The sequence below is a fragment of the Macaca nemestrina genome, chromosome 13, assembly GCF_043159975.1.
Source record: "Macaca nemestrina isolate mMacNem1 chromosome 13, mMacNem.hap1, whole genome shotgun sequence".
Lineage (NCBI taxonomy): Eukaryota > Metazoa > Chordata > Mammalia > Primates > Cercopithecidae > Macaca > Macaca nemestrina.
In genome coordinates, this window is record NC_092137.1 from 3,581,118 (window position 1) to 3,597,509 (window position 16,392).

The 16,392-nt window shown below is 52.1% G+C and overlaps 1 protein-coding gene across 2 annotated transcripts in view; it reads left to right on the forward strand.

The window, feature by feature from the left end:
- The window catches only part of LOC105497574 (trafficking protein particle complex subunit 12), a 102,769-nt gene that overhangs the window by 71,873 nt on the left and 14,504 nt on the right, over nucleotides 1-16,392 (forward strand). For both annotated transcript variants that reach the window (XM_011768756.3, XM_024797895.2), the window contains exons 7-9: nucleotides 7,904-7,976; nucleotides 10,560-10,633; nucleotides 15,190-15,288. In XM_011768756.3, the coding sequence (XP_011767058.3) occupies nucleotides 7,904-7,976; nucleotides 10,560-10,633; nucleotides 15,190-15,288 (246 nt within the window). The remainder of the gene's footprint in view (nucleotides 1-7,903; nucleotides 7,977-10,559; nucleotides 10,634-15,189; nucleotides 15,289-16,392) is intronic.

Sequence of the window (16,392 nt, forward strand, 5' to 3'; positions counted from 1 at the left end):
CCATCACCGTGCCTGACCAGAGGGCTTGGTTGCCCTGCTTTTCTGCTCCTCCCGCAGAGAACAAATTGATCATGGCTAAATCAGATGAGATGGGAATGATTGGCAGGTGGGGAGAAGAAAGGAAAGGCCGAGTGAGGATGGCCGTCCATCGAGGCCACGTCCCTGCTCTTTTCCATTGAAGCCCATGCTCCTGGAACCCCGTGTGTGCTCAGAATGTGCAAGCAGGAGAATGTGAAAGCAGGAAAAGGGAGCGGAGCAGCGCTGGGCATCAGGGCTTTCCAGAGGAATGTCTGACCCAGCTGGCAGTGGAAATTCACACCTTCAGAAACCTCTAGAGTTCATCGTGGCCAGTCCCGGGATATGGACTTAGGAATGCCCAGCCCTGCCATCCAGCCATGGCAATGTGATTCAAAACCAGATGCACCAAATGTGAACTCGAAGGCCATAGCACTTGCCAGTGACCCAGTCCTGAAGCGAGCATGATAGTCCAGAGAAGAGGCCTTTGATGTAAGACGATTCTTAAATTGTGCATTCTTTGCCTTGCTTTTCTTGGCACTATATGTTCTGTCAATCTGTGATCTGAATAGAAAGAAGAAAGTGCATTTTCAAGGTGTGAGGGGCCCAGAGGACACTGTCCCAAAAGCAGTGGTTGTGAGAGTGGCTTTGGAGTCAGGCTGACAGTCTGGAAACTTCCAGGTCCACTCTGAAGTGCCGGCCGCATGACCAGTTGTCCAGCCTGTGTCTGCCTTGGCCTCCTTTGTGCAAGTGAGGAACATGGCTGATCCCCCTGGGGTGGCAAGGGGGCACACGTAAGTGACCCCACATGGTGCCTGGCACATGGTCGGTGTTTCATGATTCTTTGAGAGCTTTGGAGCAGCTCCAAGAAACCTCTTTCACTTTGAAGAGGTCCCCTGGGAAGCTGTGGTGGGACTGGAAGGTCTCAGGACTTCTCAAAGTCTAAGGCTCTCCAGCACAGACCTGCTCCAACCTTTAGTCTCCACTCAAAAGGGTCCACTTAGTAAGTTCTCAGGTCCTTGGCTTAGTGTCAGCTTCCCAGTAGTTCGTACACTAGATGCCTTGGGAATAAAACCAGTTCCCTAAACCTATCCCGTGCTCACCCACGACCCGTGACAGCCGCCAAAGGGACAGGCACAAAGGCTCCTTCCTCAAGGCCCCCTGCAGACAGCACTTCCCACATCGAAGGTGTCCGTGACCCAGCCGGAAAGCCTGCTTCACCACCTCCTGGATAACGGCATAGGATGAGGACACAGATTTGGGTCTCTTTAAATATGAATAGGTTACAGATTGCCTTTTTAAATATTGCTTGAGATCAAGTGGTGGTGGTTATATATGGAGTCAAGCAGCTGGGATATTCATTCGAGGCATATAATTTTCTTCATTCTTGGGACAAAACACAAGCAGGTTTTTAATTTTGAATAATTGGTCTTCCCTCCCGTACCGTGGGCAGGTGTTGATGGTTCCCCACCTTGTTAGCCTGAAGCCTGTTCATTCCTGGACCAGCCACGACATGCCCAGAGCAGTATCCCCCATAGAGGGGCTGGCAGCAGCCCCTCCACACTGCACAGAACAGTCCGAGTCTAGAATCGTCTCCAGCCACACAGCTGTTTGATGTGTTATTTTCTCCGAACTCCTCTTCCACGCATTTCCAAGCAGCATCTTCTCATGATTACAGTTGCTTTCAGAGATGAGCTCATGCTAAGATACCCAATGAAGAACCCAGTTCAGAATTTTCCTTTTTTTTTTTTTTTTTTGAGACAGGGGGTCTTGTTCTGTCACCCAGACTGGAGTACAGTGGCATGAACATGGCTCACTGCAGCCTTGACCTCCCTGGTTCGAGCAATTCTTCTGCCTTGCCCTCCTGAGTAGCTGGGACTACAGGCATGCACCACCTTGCCTGGCTAATTTTTAAACTTTTTGTAGAGATAGGGTCTCACTACGTTGCCCAGCCTGGTCTTGAACTCCTGGACTCAAGCAGTTCTCCCACCTCAGCTTCCCAAAGTGCTACGACTGACTATAAGTGTGAGCCACCATGTCCGGCCTAGAATTTTCAAATTAAAGCTAAACCTCCAGCATGTTTCAGTAGAATGGCCTCAATGCGCTATTCCTCAGCTTAGAATTTTCAAATTAAACAAAGCTAAACCTCCAGTGTGTTTCAGTAGAATGGCCTCAATGCACTATTCCCCAGCAAAGCCTTCAGTTAAAGGTACGGGGTAACGTCGACTGACCTGTGTGTTAGCCATCAGTTGCTGCCTAACAGATTATCTGCAACTCTATGGGCTAAAACCACAGGGATGTATGACCTCACTATTTCTGTGGGTCTTGAGTCCAGCACAGCTTCTGGGTCGCACTGGCTCAGGTCTGTCCTGAGGTTGCAGTTAGGATGCTGACCGCGCTGTCTCACCTGAGGGCTCAGCTGGGACTGGAGAACTGGGCTCCTGGAGGCTCCGTCATACACCCGCCAAGTTCTGCTGCTATGGGTGAGAGGCTGGGTTCCTGGCCTCATGGTTCTTTCTGTAGGGCTTCTCATGCATCTCACAGCATAGCCACTGGCTCCCTGCAGAGAGGGAGGGAGGAGGAGGAAGCCACAGTGCCTTGCATGGCCGGGTCTCAGAGGTCTCCATGTCCCCTCCACCTGGTTCTGTTTGTTGGACAAGTCACCAAGTCCAGCCCACGCGCGAGGGATGGGAATGACACTGCCTTTTGAGGAGTGCTCAGGAATGCATGGCCGCGTTTAAACTGCCGCCCCGCGGCCAGTCAGCTGGGTCTGTGCCACTTCAGGATGCACAGGCCTCTCCTGGCCCCACAGGACGGGCTCACCTGCCTCCACCCCAGGCCGTCCTGGTGTTTGTGGCCACCCCAGGCCGTCCTGGTGTTTGTGGACTGCGCTTCACCCTGCCAGCATGCGGCTCGTACTGGGAGGCCCATGGGCTCCGAGAGGACCTCCCTTCAACCTCCAGGCACCTTGAGACTGCCCAGCAGCCAAACCTCGGAGCTGTGGAAGCTCCTGGATGTTCAAAGACCCACTTAATATTTAATAGTCAGTGCAGCATTAATTTCATTGCTCCCCGATCCCACATATCGAAACCTTTCACAGTTCAGTACAGGGATGGTGGTGAAAGAGAAACCACAGGGAAAATCCAAGGCAGTGGGATTGTTTAATTTCCAGTTGCTTCTCCTTTTATTTGTAATTAATATCCATTCAGCATTTTTAAAGCTTACAAAATGCTTCAAGCACATTCTCATTGGAGTTCTGTGATTTGTAAAACAGGCATGTGAAAAAATTGGAAGCTAAGGAAATAGGAATTCAGAGAAGGTACACTGAAAGTCAGCCTGAACTTGAACCCACGCCTTCTGGCACCGAACGTCCCTGTTCTCGTCACTGCAGCACTTTGCTCTGTGTGTGGAAAGCGTGAAGGGCCCCTGCAAATGGGCATGATGCTGCCTCCTCCACAGGTTTATTTTTGTGAAATCAAACAGAATACTGTTTGTGCTTAAAAACCATCCTGCGCCCCCATCTGTAAACGACATCGTCCCTGGTACTTCCCAGCAGGCGCTAAGCACCGCCCACACTGCCGGCGCCTGACCAGACAGCTCCACTGAGCTCCTGACCCAGCTTCAACCCGCCGGGAGCAGCTCCCGGGGAATGTGCAGAAAAGTGCCTCCAACACCCGCCCTTTCTGCCCCTCTGCCCCTGTGGTCACTCTCCCCTCCACAGTCCTGACCCCGCCGTCGGTCGCTTACTGCCCTATGCATCTTCCTGAAGCACCTGCACTGTTGCCTCATCTTTGTCCTCTTCCTCCTATTCCCTCGCCTGGGCCCTCAGCGGCTTCCAGCAGGGAGGGTGTGAGTGCAGTGATTTGGCACCTGTGCTTCATGTCATGCCCCTACTCCTCACAGCCTCTTCCCAAACGAACCGGGTGTGGCGTGCTGGGCCTTTATTCTTCTGGGACACAAACACAGGACTGCTGATTGGTCTCTCACATAGACCCTGGAGTCTGGTCCTTTCGTCTGGGGCAAAAGGAACCAAGGAGGAAATTCCAGCCGCACCACATTTGCAAACGACACACTGTCGGGCTTTTTTTGCAATAACTGCATTTCTTAAATAATTCAGGCTTTGGATTGAGAACGTGTCTGTCACTTTCCTTTATAGAAATAACCTTTTGTAAATCAATGTACTGTTACTTTATAAAGCCAGACAACTGTCTCTAGATAGACAGCAATAAAAGCTACCAACTGTGAACTGCTGTTTCTGTTCCGTTCACTCATGGATGCTCTTCTGCATCACACTGGGACCTATTAATTGACATTAAATGACACACCCTACAAATGAAACAATAGTCACCGAGGGTCAGAGGGTCGTGTCTGATGTGCCTATGCTCGTGTCAACAATAGGTGCCTTCTCCAGCTGTCCCTTTCTCGGGCTGAAGCACCTCAGTGACCCAGATCCCTGCAGGCACTTGGCATCGTTGTGTGCGTCCCTCCGCCCCAGCCAGGAGAGTGCTTTTTGCAGAGGGAGGGGTGTAGCCTGCCTGGTGTCTCCGTGTCCTACCCCTGTGCCCTCCCAGCTGGGTGGGTGGGTCTGGAGGGGTGTAGCCTGCCTGGTGTCTCCATGTCCTACCCATGTGCCCTCCCAGCTGGGTGGGTGGGTCTGGAGGGGTGTAGCCTGCCTGGTGTCTCCATGTCCTACCCATGTGCCCTCCCAGCTGGGTGGGTGGGTCTGGAGGGGTGTAGCCTGCCTGGTGTCTCCGTCTCCTACCCCTGCACCTTCCCAGCTGGGTGGGTGGGTCTGGAGGGGTATAGCCTGCCTGGTGTCTCCGTCTCCTACCCCTGCGCCTTCCCAGCTGGGTGGGTGGGTCTGGGCTGAAGCAGCTGCTGCAGGTGGAGCGCCCGTCACTCACGTGCTCTGCTTTTGATGCCTCTACTACAATGAAGCTTCTGTTTCTGCCTGCATTTATGCATCACTGGGGTGGGAAACTCTTTTTCCTTCTTTCTAGACCTTTCTCTTCCTGCTGCCCTTCTGAAGGACCTCATTCCCCCTTCTCCCCTCATTAGCCATGACAGTCCACAGGGAGCGTCGGCCCCAGCAGCTTGTGCTGAGACCACCGTGGCCCTGTGGTGCAGGTCTTCTCTCGGGCCTTGCATGCTCACTGCAGAGTTCTGCGGTGTTTCTGCAGTTTTCTTCTCCACTCAGCATGTAGAGAGATCACCCATGGCATGGAGAGATTGCCCAGGCCCACAGAGACCTCACCGCATGGAGGGTTTGCCCAGGCCCGTAAAGCCCCCGCCACGTGGAGAGGTCACCCAGGCCCGTAGAGCCCCCACAGTGTGAGGAGGCACAGAACAAGCACAGGAGTCCACTGACCTGGTGTGTCACACCCCGGGGACCACCAGTGGGCGTGTTCAAGGCTCCACTGACCAGGGCGCTGCCAGGTCTGGCTCAGGCAGTGGCTTTGCCTCTGTGATGGGTGTGCCGCCCCTCTTTCTTCCTGTGCTCCCTCTGTGCTAGCCTGAGGGAAGTCAGTTTCCTTTTTTTAGTAAATTTTAATTTTTGTGGATACATAGTAGGTGTTTATGGGTTATAGGAGATACTTTGATACAGGCAGGCAATGCGTAATAATCACATCAGGTAAATGGAGTATCCATCCCCTCAAGCATTGATCCTTTGTGTTGCAACAAGCCAATTATACTCCCTCAGTTATTTTTTTAATGTACACTATAGTCACCCTTGTACTAGCAAATACTAGGTCTTATTCATTCTAATTTTTTTTTTTGTACCCGTTACCATCCCCACTCCATCCCCCACTACTCTTCCCAGCCTCTGGTAACCATCCTTCTGCTCTCCATCTCCATGAGTTCAGTTGTTTAATGTTTAGCTCCCACAGATAAGTGAGAACATACAGTGTTTGTCTTTCTGTGCCTGGCGTAGTCACTTACACAGTGACCTCCAGTTCCATCTGTGCTGTTGTAAATGACAGGATCCCATTCTTTTTTATGGCCGAGTCGTACTCCATCGTGTGTATGTAGCAAGTCCTTTTTCCCGTTGTCTGCTGATGGGCACTTAGGCTGCTTCCAAGTCTCGGCTGTTGCGAACAGTGCTTCAGCGCACACGGCTGTGCAGAGATCTCTGATAGACGGATTTCCTTTCTTTTCTTTGGGGTGTGTATCTAGGCGTGCATTGCTGGGTTGTATGGTAGCTCTATTTTTTGTTTTTTTGTAGAAACCGCAGACTGTTCTCCGTAGTGGTTGCACTGATTTGCATTCCCACCAACTGTGTACAAGGGGTGAGGGAAGTTAATTTCATGGGAACACCAAGCCTTCCATTTTTGTCAGTTTCTGTTGTTATGATCATTCCTTAGAAGACAGATTCACTGAAGAATGTTGTTTCCCTAGTTTAAACTGGCTAGATTCTTTTCAAGGTTACCATTTTGAACCCCACGTTGTCCTCTGAGTCATCGAGGTAGCCCAAGATAACGGTTAAGAGGAAAAATCCTTTGTGTTGACAGCAAGCTGTTCTCCAGTTTGTGTTAAGTAACAGCCCCTGCGGGTGAGGAGAGGCCGCCTTCGTCCTCAGTGTGTGTAGACCAGGGAGTCGGAGACACGGAAATCCTCACCTCCTGGGGCGGGTCATGTGGGGAGTGTTAAATGGCAAGATGATCTAAATTCTCTACCCAGATCACAGCAGCAACAGCAGCTTTGCTTTCAGAGAAAACAAAACACAAAAGAAGTGCCCAAAAGTTACAAACCAAGCAATAAAAACTGTGGAAAGTGACCTGGTGTTGCACAAAACGTTTTTGGTACATTAAAAAGGCCACTAGCACAGTGCCCTGTGGGAATGAGACTGACATTTTCACAGAAGGTCATCACCACTCTCATGTGACATACTCGATGCTTTTTTTTAAAGACAGGGTCTCACTTTGTCACCCAGGCTGGAGTGCAGTGGTGCAGTCACTGGTCACTGCGGCCTTGAAGCCTTGACCTCCCAGGCTTAAGTGATCCTCCCACCTCAGCCTCCCAGGTAGCTGGAACCACAGGTGCACACCACCATGCCCAGCTAATTTTTTGTATTTTTGTAGAGGTGGGGTTTTGCCATGTTGCCCAAGCTGGTCTCAAGTGATCCGCCTGCCTCGGCCTCCCAAAGTGTTGGGATTACAGGGTTGATGCTTTTCTTAAAAAACATACTCCCTATGTATGATGTCTGCAGATACTTCAAGAACATCATAAACACCACTTTCACCATCAGCGGGGAGCAGAGTCCCTGCCCATTCATTGTCACCCCACGCCATAGGGACTGGCGATGTTTACAGTGTGTCCCTGTGGGTGAACTGGGTAAGGAAAAGATGGTGCACATACACCATGGAATACTACGCAGTCATAAAAAAAGAACCAAATCATGTCCTTTGTAGCAACGTGGATGCAGCTGGAGGCCATTATCCTAAGTGAATTAACACAGAAACAGAAAACCAAATAGTGAATGTTTTCGCTTATAAGTAGAAGCTAAACATTGGATTCACATGGACCTACAGAAGCAAAAAATAGACACCAGGGACTACCAGTCGGGGGAGGGTGGGATGGGAGGAACGGCTGAAAAACGATCTGTTGGGTCCCACGCTGACTACCCGGGTGATGGCTTCAATCGTACCCCCAACCTCAGCATCACCCAGTAAGCCCAGGTAACCTGCACACGTACCACCTGAATCTAAAATGAAGTTGCAATTTAAAATAAAATATCAAATGTTTTCATATTTTTTTAAATGTGTGTGAACATCCCTTGACAAATTGTTTTCATCCAGAGAAATTTGCTGTACTGAGAATATATTTTAACAAAGTCTTAGACAAAAATTGGTTCCCATGATTTTGTCCTTCTCATTTGGAATGATTGCAGATCCTGGCCAATTTGGAGCAAGGCTTAGCAGAAGACGGGGCCATGAGCAGCGTGACTCAGGAGGGCAGACAAGGTGGGTCGGCCGGACTTTGCTGACTAGATGCTTCTCGGACGTCATTGAGAGACTGAGTCCAAAGCCTCTCGCTTCCTCTTGTCCTTTCCTTTTCGTAGTCAGCACTGCACACATCCCTTCGTGCATTTGCCACTCACCCCTTTCCTGGGGAAGCCAGGCACTTCACTGGGTGATGCTGCGGGTGCAGCGTGCAGCCTCAGACCCGAGCCCTGCACACGGGGAGGAGACTCGCCTCCACCACAGAAGCACACGGCCCGGAACCTGGCACGCCGAGTGGTGGTCTGAGCGGGTGTGAGGAAGGAGCCCAGCCCAGCTGAAGGGGCCCAGAGAGGCCTCCGCGTCAGGGACAGAGGCTCGGGAGGGTGCTTCAGAAGGAGCAGGAGTGGAAGATGGGCACTGCCCGGAGCCTGGGGGCAGGCTGAGGGGGCTGGGCAGTTCCCTGAGGCATTGGAAAACCCCTGGGGTACTGGGTGGGTTGACATGAGCCCATCCGCACAGTGAGGCCGTGACACGGGCCGATCCGCGCAGTGAGGCCGTGACACGGGCCGATCCGCGCAGTGAGGCCGTGCCAGCTGCGTCTCGGGGAGTGCCTTAGCCAGGAGCGAGCTTCCGATCACGGTTGGAAACCCGGCCTGAGTGCTCCCTCCCGGGCAGCCCCGCCGAGCCTCACTCCCTCACTGCTTGTGGCAGCGTCTCCCCACAGGCCTGGTTGCCTGGTCATCTCCTCTTTCCCATAGCTTCTGTCCTACTCGGTGTGCAGCCCAAGTCGGGACCGGGTGGTCTGCGTTTCTGCAGGTGTGCTGGGGTTTCTGGGGAACTGCTGGCTGGTGTGAGCTGAACATGTGTGAGGTGTGTATGTGGTGGGTGTACGTTGAATGTGCATGTTGTGGCATGTGGTGTGGGTGTGGTGTGTGCTTGTGTGTGCACTTGTGCGCTCTCTTTTCAGTAATTTAATTGAAAGCAGAGTAACAAGGTCTGAAGGAGAGATGTCGCCATCTGCTCCTGGATGTCCCATCCAGCATTCTTGGCACCCAGTCATGTTACCCCTTGTTGGGCTCCCGCTTTGGTGGGAATGAGCATGTAGTTATCAGAGAGCAGAAGGCTGTTCCTGGAAATCTAACAAAAGGTTACACCATGAGCATTTCTAAGGAGGGTAGGGGAGGATTTAAAGCAGGAAAAGAAACTGCAAAGATCATCAGAATAAATATGCAATTCATTGAGATAATCCATATTTTACCTCCATTAAGAGAAGATATTCAGAATTTCTTTTCACAAAAATAATGGTACAAGGGGAATATAAGCAGCTAATGTGGTTTTAATTGCTGAAAGGCAAAGAGAGTTAAGTTTTTAATTCTAGCAATTAAGTTTCGGTGTGTTCTCCTGAAGCACACCGTGAATACACATCATTTCCAGGTGATTGTTACCTCACTGTGGACACGTGGTGCCAGCTGCGGGAGGAAGGTCAGCTTCAGCCTCCTAAATCGCAGCCTCAGAGGCAGCCGGGGACACACGGCTCCCTGTGCCCAGCAATGAGGGAGGCTGGGAGCGCTCCCAGGCACTGGTGCTGCCCAGGGTGGCATCTTGGCATTCACAGTTGGGGTGTGGACTTTTCTTAGAGGAAGTGGGCATAGTACAGGTGCAAGGAGCACCGGACAGGGGGTCAGATGGAAGTGTCCCTGTCCTCTCTGGACCTCAGCTTGCCTGTCGATAACATACTCATTTCAGATGAGCTCAGTCCTCAACCTGCGCCTTCCCCCTGGCCATCCCAGTAATAAACAGGTGCTATTGGTCAGCCCGCCCTCCCCCAGGGGCCTTTGCAGACCCCAGCAAGTCCACAAAGCCAGTTTGGAAACTTCTAGAAGAGATGGGCCCTGAAGGTTTGAAATCAGTGGAGGGATGGCTGCTAACTAATGAATGTGCAGGGGAGAGCAGGGAGGGACGGGCCAGGCTCAGGGTCGCGGTCAGCCACCGTGAGGCAGTGGGTGCTAGGGAAGGAAGCTGGCTGCAGGGGAGTGCCAAGTCCCCAGCGAAATGTGCCAGCCACTTGAGTTCTGGACCAGGGTGTGGCACTCCTTGGGGGAACTGGCATCTGCACCAGCCCATGGCCGGGAGGCAGGGGAGGCCTTGTGGCTGGGCATGGGTAGGGCCTCCGGGTGGCCTCCCATAGGTCAACTGTGAGAGGCTGGCGGCCACCCTGGCCAGTGGCCCTCCTGGCCTTGTCGAGCTACAGACAATGTCGTCATTTCTGTCAGCTCTGCTCCTTTTCTCAGGGTTCTGGCTGTGGAAACGGGGCTTCCGGTCAGACCGTTTGGCTTCGTGTCTGGGCTGATGCTGAGCAGCCGCCCTCCTGGTTCTCTTGATGCCGAGGGTCTCTTCCCAAAGACACCTCTGGTCCCAGCGCGAGTGCTGTATTTTCTGCCTCAGTGCAGCCTGCAGCATATTCAGCATTCCATGCCGAAATCCAGTGGTTATTAGCAAGAGAGATCTTTTAAAGTTAAATTAGAATCCACAGGACCCAATAATTGATGGCTAGAAAGAGCCTCAAATGTATTTGTGCACTCACAGGCTGCTCTTACCTTGCAGCCTCTGTCCGGTTGTGGAGGTCACGTCTGGGCCGGGTGATGTACTCCATGGCAAACTGTCTGCTCCTGATGAAGGTACGTGGGTGGCCGAGCAGGGCCGCCATGGGATCTGGAAGAGGGTGTGTCAGTGGGAGCCGTGAGGGAGCCGCTGGTATAATAGATGCTGGCAGGGACGGGCCGGTGTAGCCATGAGAGAAGCCAGCTAAGCACTGGCTTCACAGGGAGCCCAGTGACACATTACGGAGCTATATTTACTTTCATTTCTACTGCAAGAAATTTCAACAGAATGTAGAATTTACATGATCAGATTTCATTATTGAAACGTGGGTCTAAATGATTTAATTTAAAGCGTTGTTCATTTTCCCCCGTTTTCCTCTGAATTCCATCCCCAGAAGGTGTCCTTTGTTCTCCCTGTCTGCGTGGAGGGTGTTTTTTTCGCCTCTTGGTTTTGATTTTATGATTGATGCTCGCAACACCTGATGACAAGCTTCCCCACAAGACCTTCCTAGGACGTCACCCAGAGCCCTCAGCCCCCAGGAAACAGCTTAGAAATCAGGGAGCTGAACTGAGGCTGTCAGTTGTTTTTCCGTGTCTCCTGGCTCTCGCTAGCCTGTGCAACGGTGTTTTTTGGCTCCTCTCTTTGTTTGGAATGCACGCACGCCTGGCTCACCTCCCACACTGGGCGTCGGGGTGCCCTGTGTGGAGCTAGTGGCCCTGCAGCCAGCTGTGCACGCTGAGAGCTGCTGCAGGAATCAGCTAGCAGCAGAAGCCCCGGAGCAGTGCTCACACCACCTCCTGGGCTGTTCTAAGACAGTGATCGTAACTCCTCCCACACCCATGCGGCTTTCATGTGGCCAAGGTCATTCCTGAGTTTGATTTTCAGCGAGGCAGAGCAGACAGTTTACCAGGTGGAGAACCGTGCTCGCAGGCTCCGTCATGAACCCTGAAGTGGCAGCCCTGCTTTATGCACGGACCCTGCAGCATCCCCAGAGGCGACTGTGGCCGGGGGCACTGCTCCGAGCAGGCTGGGTGTGGGTGTAGATTCACAAACATCAGCAGCTCAGGCACTCCGTCAGGAAGGTGTGCAGCACACACCCCGGCTTTAGTGCCCAGCGCAGGGCCCCTGCCTTTGAGTTTCTGCAGCTGCGTCGGGCTGGACGCACAAGGAGACTCAGGGCATCCTGTTCGTCCTCGGTAGCAAGCACCCGTGACGCAGCCTCGCACTGCTGCAAGCCTCAGCGTCCTCCTTCAAAATAAGGGCGTAGATCTGAGATCTCTGAAATTCCTCCCAGCTCTGACATTCACACAGCTCTCTCCTCTCCTTCAGCACACTGGATAAAGGAAATTACGGTTTTTAAGTTCTGTGGTTTTGCTCAGAGCAGGTTTTTCTTCCGTTGCCACCCCTGAGATATTCCCACTGAGGTCAGGTGCCTGCACGGTCACTTTGTTCTGGTCCTCACCCTCCTCCCACCCGCCCCCCTTCCCTTCTCCAGCCCCCTCTGGCTTCTCCAGCAGGGCTTGCCCACCTCCGAGCGGGGGTGAAAAGTAGGCCCTCCCGCTCCCCTGCCCTGGGCCTCTGTGCTGGAAGGTGGGAGGTGGCCTCTTCACCCAAGGCTGGGCCAGCAACCAGGTGACCCCGAAGCACCCAGCCTGACCCCTCTACCCCTCAAAACAGGCCATTCTCCCAGTGCTGCCTGTGGCTAGCCCTGACACCCCACCTGGCAGTCTGGGTGGTCCACAGTAGGCCTCTACCCGCTGAGAGTACTATCGGCTTCACCTGAAAGTCACCAGCTTGCTGGAACATTCTTATGCAAAGACATGAAGAACCAATTATAAATTCACAGGACTGGTGTTTCACTAATCATGGGGCTAAAACTCCCCAGGGAAGAAAGTTCCCTGTTCCCCTGGCAGGCTTTTATTTGCATTTTAAGACACATTACTAGAAAACGATAGAGTGAGCTTTTCTTTGTTGCCCTGTAGTAGTAACACCACCACTAGGCTCCAAATGGGAGTCTTCCTCCTGTATTGCTGGGACTCAGTACAGAACATATTATTGCATTTCAAAAATACTTTTACAATGGACGTGATTTAATTTGAAAGTTCAGCTTAAGCTTTCATTTTCCTGAGTTAAAAAAAGGAGCAAAAAAATGTTGCAATTAAAGCCAATCCAAGCATATGCACTCTCTTGCCATCTAGTGAGCATACAGGGTATTGCAACAGTGTGTGGTCTTAATAATAAGGGGGTATCCTGTTAATTAAATTATGTGTATGGGCTAACAATGAGTTATTTAATCAGCCATTTAATTATCTTGAATAACATTTTTATTACAGTGAAATAAATATCAATTTAACTTCTTAACAATGAAATGTATTCATATGTTTTAGCCCTGGATAAATCTGCATGATATGCTACAATGCACAGTGGCACGTATTATAAAGCATTGAAAATGTCACTATCTTCACTTTTTAAATACTGCTTCCTCTCCTTAGGCCTCACCGTAGCCTTAGGGCACCTGCACTGGCAGACTATATGGATGCAGGTGCCTGCCACCTTAGGTGGCCTGGGCCCCCCTCCCCCGGTGCCCCTGGGAGTCCACTTCCCTCCTGGTGTCCCCACAGCTCGCCAGTCTGCACATCACCACCCGCCATGGCTCCGCACATGATGGAAAGGAGCAGGCAGCTGCATCAGCTACCTTCCATCTTGCTGGAATTAGACTGCACAAGTCCTTTCTGGTTGCAGAACAGTTGTAAATCTAGTTTCACAGCCAGTAAACCACGTGTGGCTGCTGAAAAGAAATGGTGAAGATTGAGCTAAAATAGGCTTGTCCCTGGAAGCAAGTCATTCATGTCCTTCACAAAGCCAAATCTACGTGATCTGGAGAGTAGGTTAAGCTCTCTCTAAAGAGCTTCTTTTGGCCATTTTCCCTGATCGGAAAAGCCGGTGGGTGCAGCCCCTGTTGGAAGGCAGAGCTGCTCCCCTAAACTTGTCCGATCAGGACCAGCCCAGGGTGTGCAGGCCCCGCCTCTGCATCAAGGGTGCCGTGTCCATCCCAGCTGCAGCCTCAGCCACCCCGAGTGCCCCCATGCCAGGTCACAAAGCCCTCCTCTGTGCAAGGGAACTCACACATGCTCACACACACGCACACACACGCTCACACACACGCTCTCATGCTCATACACGCACGTTCACACACACACGCACACGCTCTCATGCCCATGCACGTTCTCACACACTCACACTCGCACAATTAGACAGCAGAGACAGGCAGCAGGAAGGCGTGGGAAAGGAGACTGAGGCATGTGCTGTCTGGCTCCTCATGGGCGTCAGGCCTTGAATAAAATGAGTTTTAATGAGCTGTACTCGAAGGTACTAGACTGGAGACAGTCTTTTTGTTTTTTTGGGTTTTTTTTTTCCTTCCTACCAAACTGGAATTGTACTTGTCTGTCTTTCTTTGTAACATCCCAATTAGCAAGCTAGTAACTCCAGTCCCAGTTTGGAGGAAATGGAACATGTAGAAGAATAAAGAAATAAAAGTACCTTCTGGGGTTTTACGATGAATAAGTAAGAAGGAAGACACCATTGGTGGCCGTCGTTATTGCTGACCGAGTGCTTATAGCTAAGCGCTAGAATGCAGGGGAGTATTTAGTGCAGGGCCCGCTGCACAGAGCTCGCTCAGTAAATGTGGCGATCACTGTCTTACTAGAGAGAGCCCGGGTTTGTTGGGGACTTGAGACAAGCTACCACTGTGTCCCACATGACTCTGGCAAGACCTTCCTGCACTGAGACCGCTTTGCTCACACCTGGAAAGGGTGACTGGGTCCACTCAGCGTCCACCAAGTGCCTGCGATGGGCCGGCATGAGCAGGCAGATGGACAGTGAGACGGTGCTGCCAGGCCTTGTCCTTGAGGAGGGACTGCGGGCCAGACCACCACAGACAGAGCAGAGTGATGAGGGATCCAGCAAAGGCCCTTGGCAGAAAGCAGATGCCCTGAGCATGGCAGCTGGCGCAGCGCTCCTAAATGTTCCCCCGTAGCTGTCTCCGAAACGGGAGGGTCTCACGCGTGCCACAGAGACCAGACGACATTCACGCATTCTGCTCTGCAAGGGTGACCCCCATTGCCATTCTCAGCCTCGGCAAAGTTGTTTGTGGGTTTTCTCTACATTTAAAGATTTGACCTTAGTTTCTAGCATAGAAAACGTTTAAGAGACACTTTAAAAATTTGGCTTATGTATTTGGAGGATGGAGATGAGACAGCGTTCGCCTATTCACATAATAACTTTGTCAGGAAAGAGAGTTAGGTGCGGTCCAAGGGAAATATGAATTGCTGTTTAGAAGATGGAAGCAGGAAACAGACCCTCAGGCCCAACTAAACCCCGACAGCCCCCGATGACAGGCAGGACCCCGCCTGTGCGACGCACACAGCTCAGAATCCCGGCCTGACTGCAGTTGGGAGAGCAGCCGCCCCCTCCCAGCCGAGCGCCGCGTGCTGGTTTCCAGCTTCCCCGCCGGCTCGTGTGTCAGCGTGTCCTCTCTCCACACCGCGTCTGTATACGCTTGTGCTCTTCTACACGTGTGAAACCCGCAGTGCTTTTCTCAGCCCTGAGGTACGCTGGGTTTTTCTTCCCGCAGGATTATGTGCTCGCCGTAGAGGCGTACCATGCGGTTATCAAGTATTACCCAGAGCAAGAGCCCCAGCTGCTCAGCGGCATCGGCCGGATTTCCCTGCAGGTACGTGGGCACGCTCAGATGTGAGCCAGAGGCACAGGCAAAGGGCCTTATGATAGGAGTTCTTTGCTTGGATGTGCGACTGTTTGCTTTTAATCATTTTAATATGAGAAAGACTGCAGAAAAGATTCCAATTCCAATGTGTGTGACCATGAAAAGCGGGGGTGCTTTCCAGGGTTCTGGTTGGACTGTGGGAGGCCCAGTTCCAATGTGTGTGACCATGAAAAGCGGGGGTGCTTTCCAGGGTTCTGGTTGGACTGTGGGAGGCCCTACTGGCTTTTGTGCCTGTTGCTAAAGGTGAACCCACAGAAAGTGTCATTGCAGCCGCACTGAGACAAGTTACTCTAGACACTGTCCTGCCGCAGTTACAAAAGCGCTGGCTGAACCGTGAGGAATCTTAGTTCAGCTTAGCCCATAATAGTCACTTGCTGATATTTTGCCTGAAGAACCCTTGAATCATGTTTGCTGGACAAAGTCCAGACTGAACGGTGGTCTCAATAATGCACAAAGCTGGGACAGGACCCCCTTTGCTAAGAATGTCCTTGAAGCTGGAATGCATTTTCCTGGGATATTTGGTGACAGGGAGGTCACGGGGAGAGATGAGTGCCGCCCACATCCCTGTCAATCTTTCACCCTTGCAGGCTGAGCACAGGGCAGCTTCCGCCCCGTCCGCCCTCATCTTCTGAGGTCACGTCCCAAACCTGGGCCAGGGAAAGGAGTCACAAGCAAGGGACCGCTAAGGGGGGAGAAGCAGCACAGACCTTCCACAGGCACCCACTCACCGTGAGCCAGGCCTCGTGCTGAGCGTTTCACCTCACGGTGTGACTAGCTTGTTTTACAGATCAACAAACTGAGGTCTCCTGATGAAGTGAAATCCAGTGACAGGAGGCCACATAGATAACGGGGGAGCTAGAATTTGAACAGGGCCTCTGTGAACGCAGGGCCTGCGCTCTCTCCGCTAACAGCTGGTCCTCTCCTCCCCCACACAGTTGCTCACACATGCACTAACACACGTAGGAACATGTGCACACACCATCTCCTGCACGCTGCCTGCTTGTGGAAATCCACACGGGACACCAGATAGTGTTGGAGGACAGCCCTGTCCAT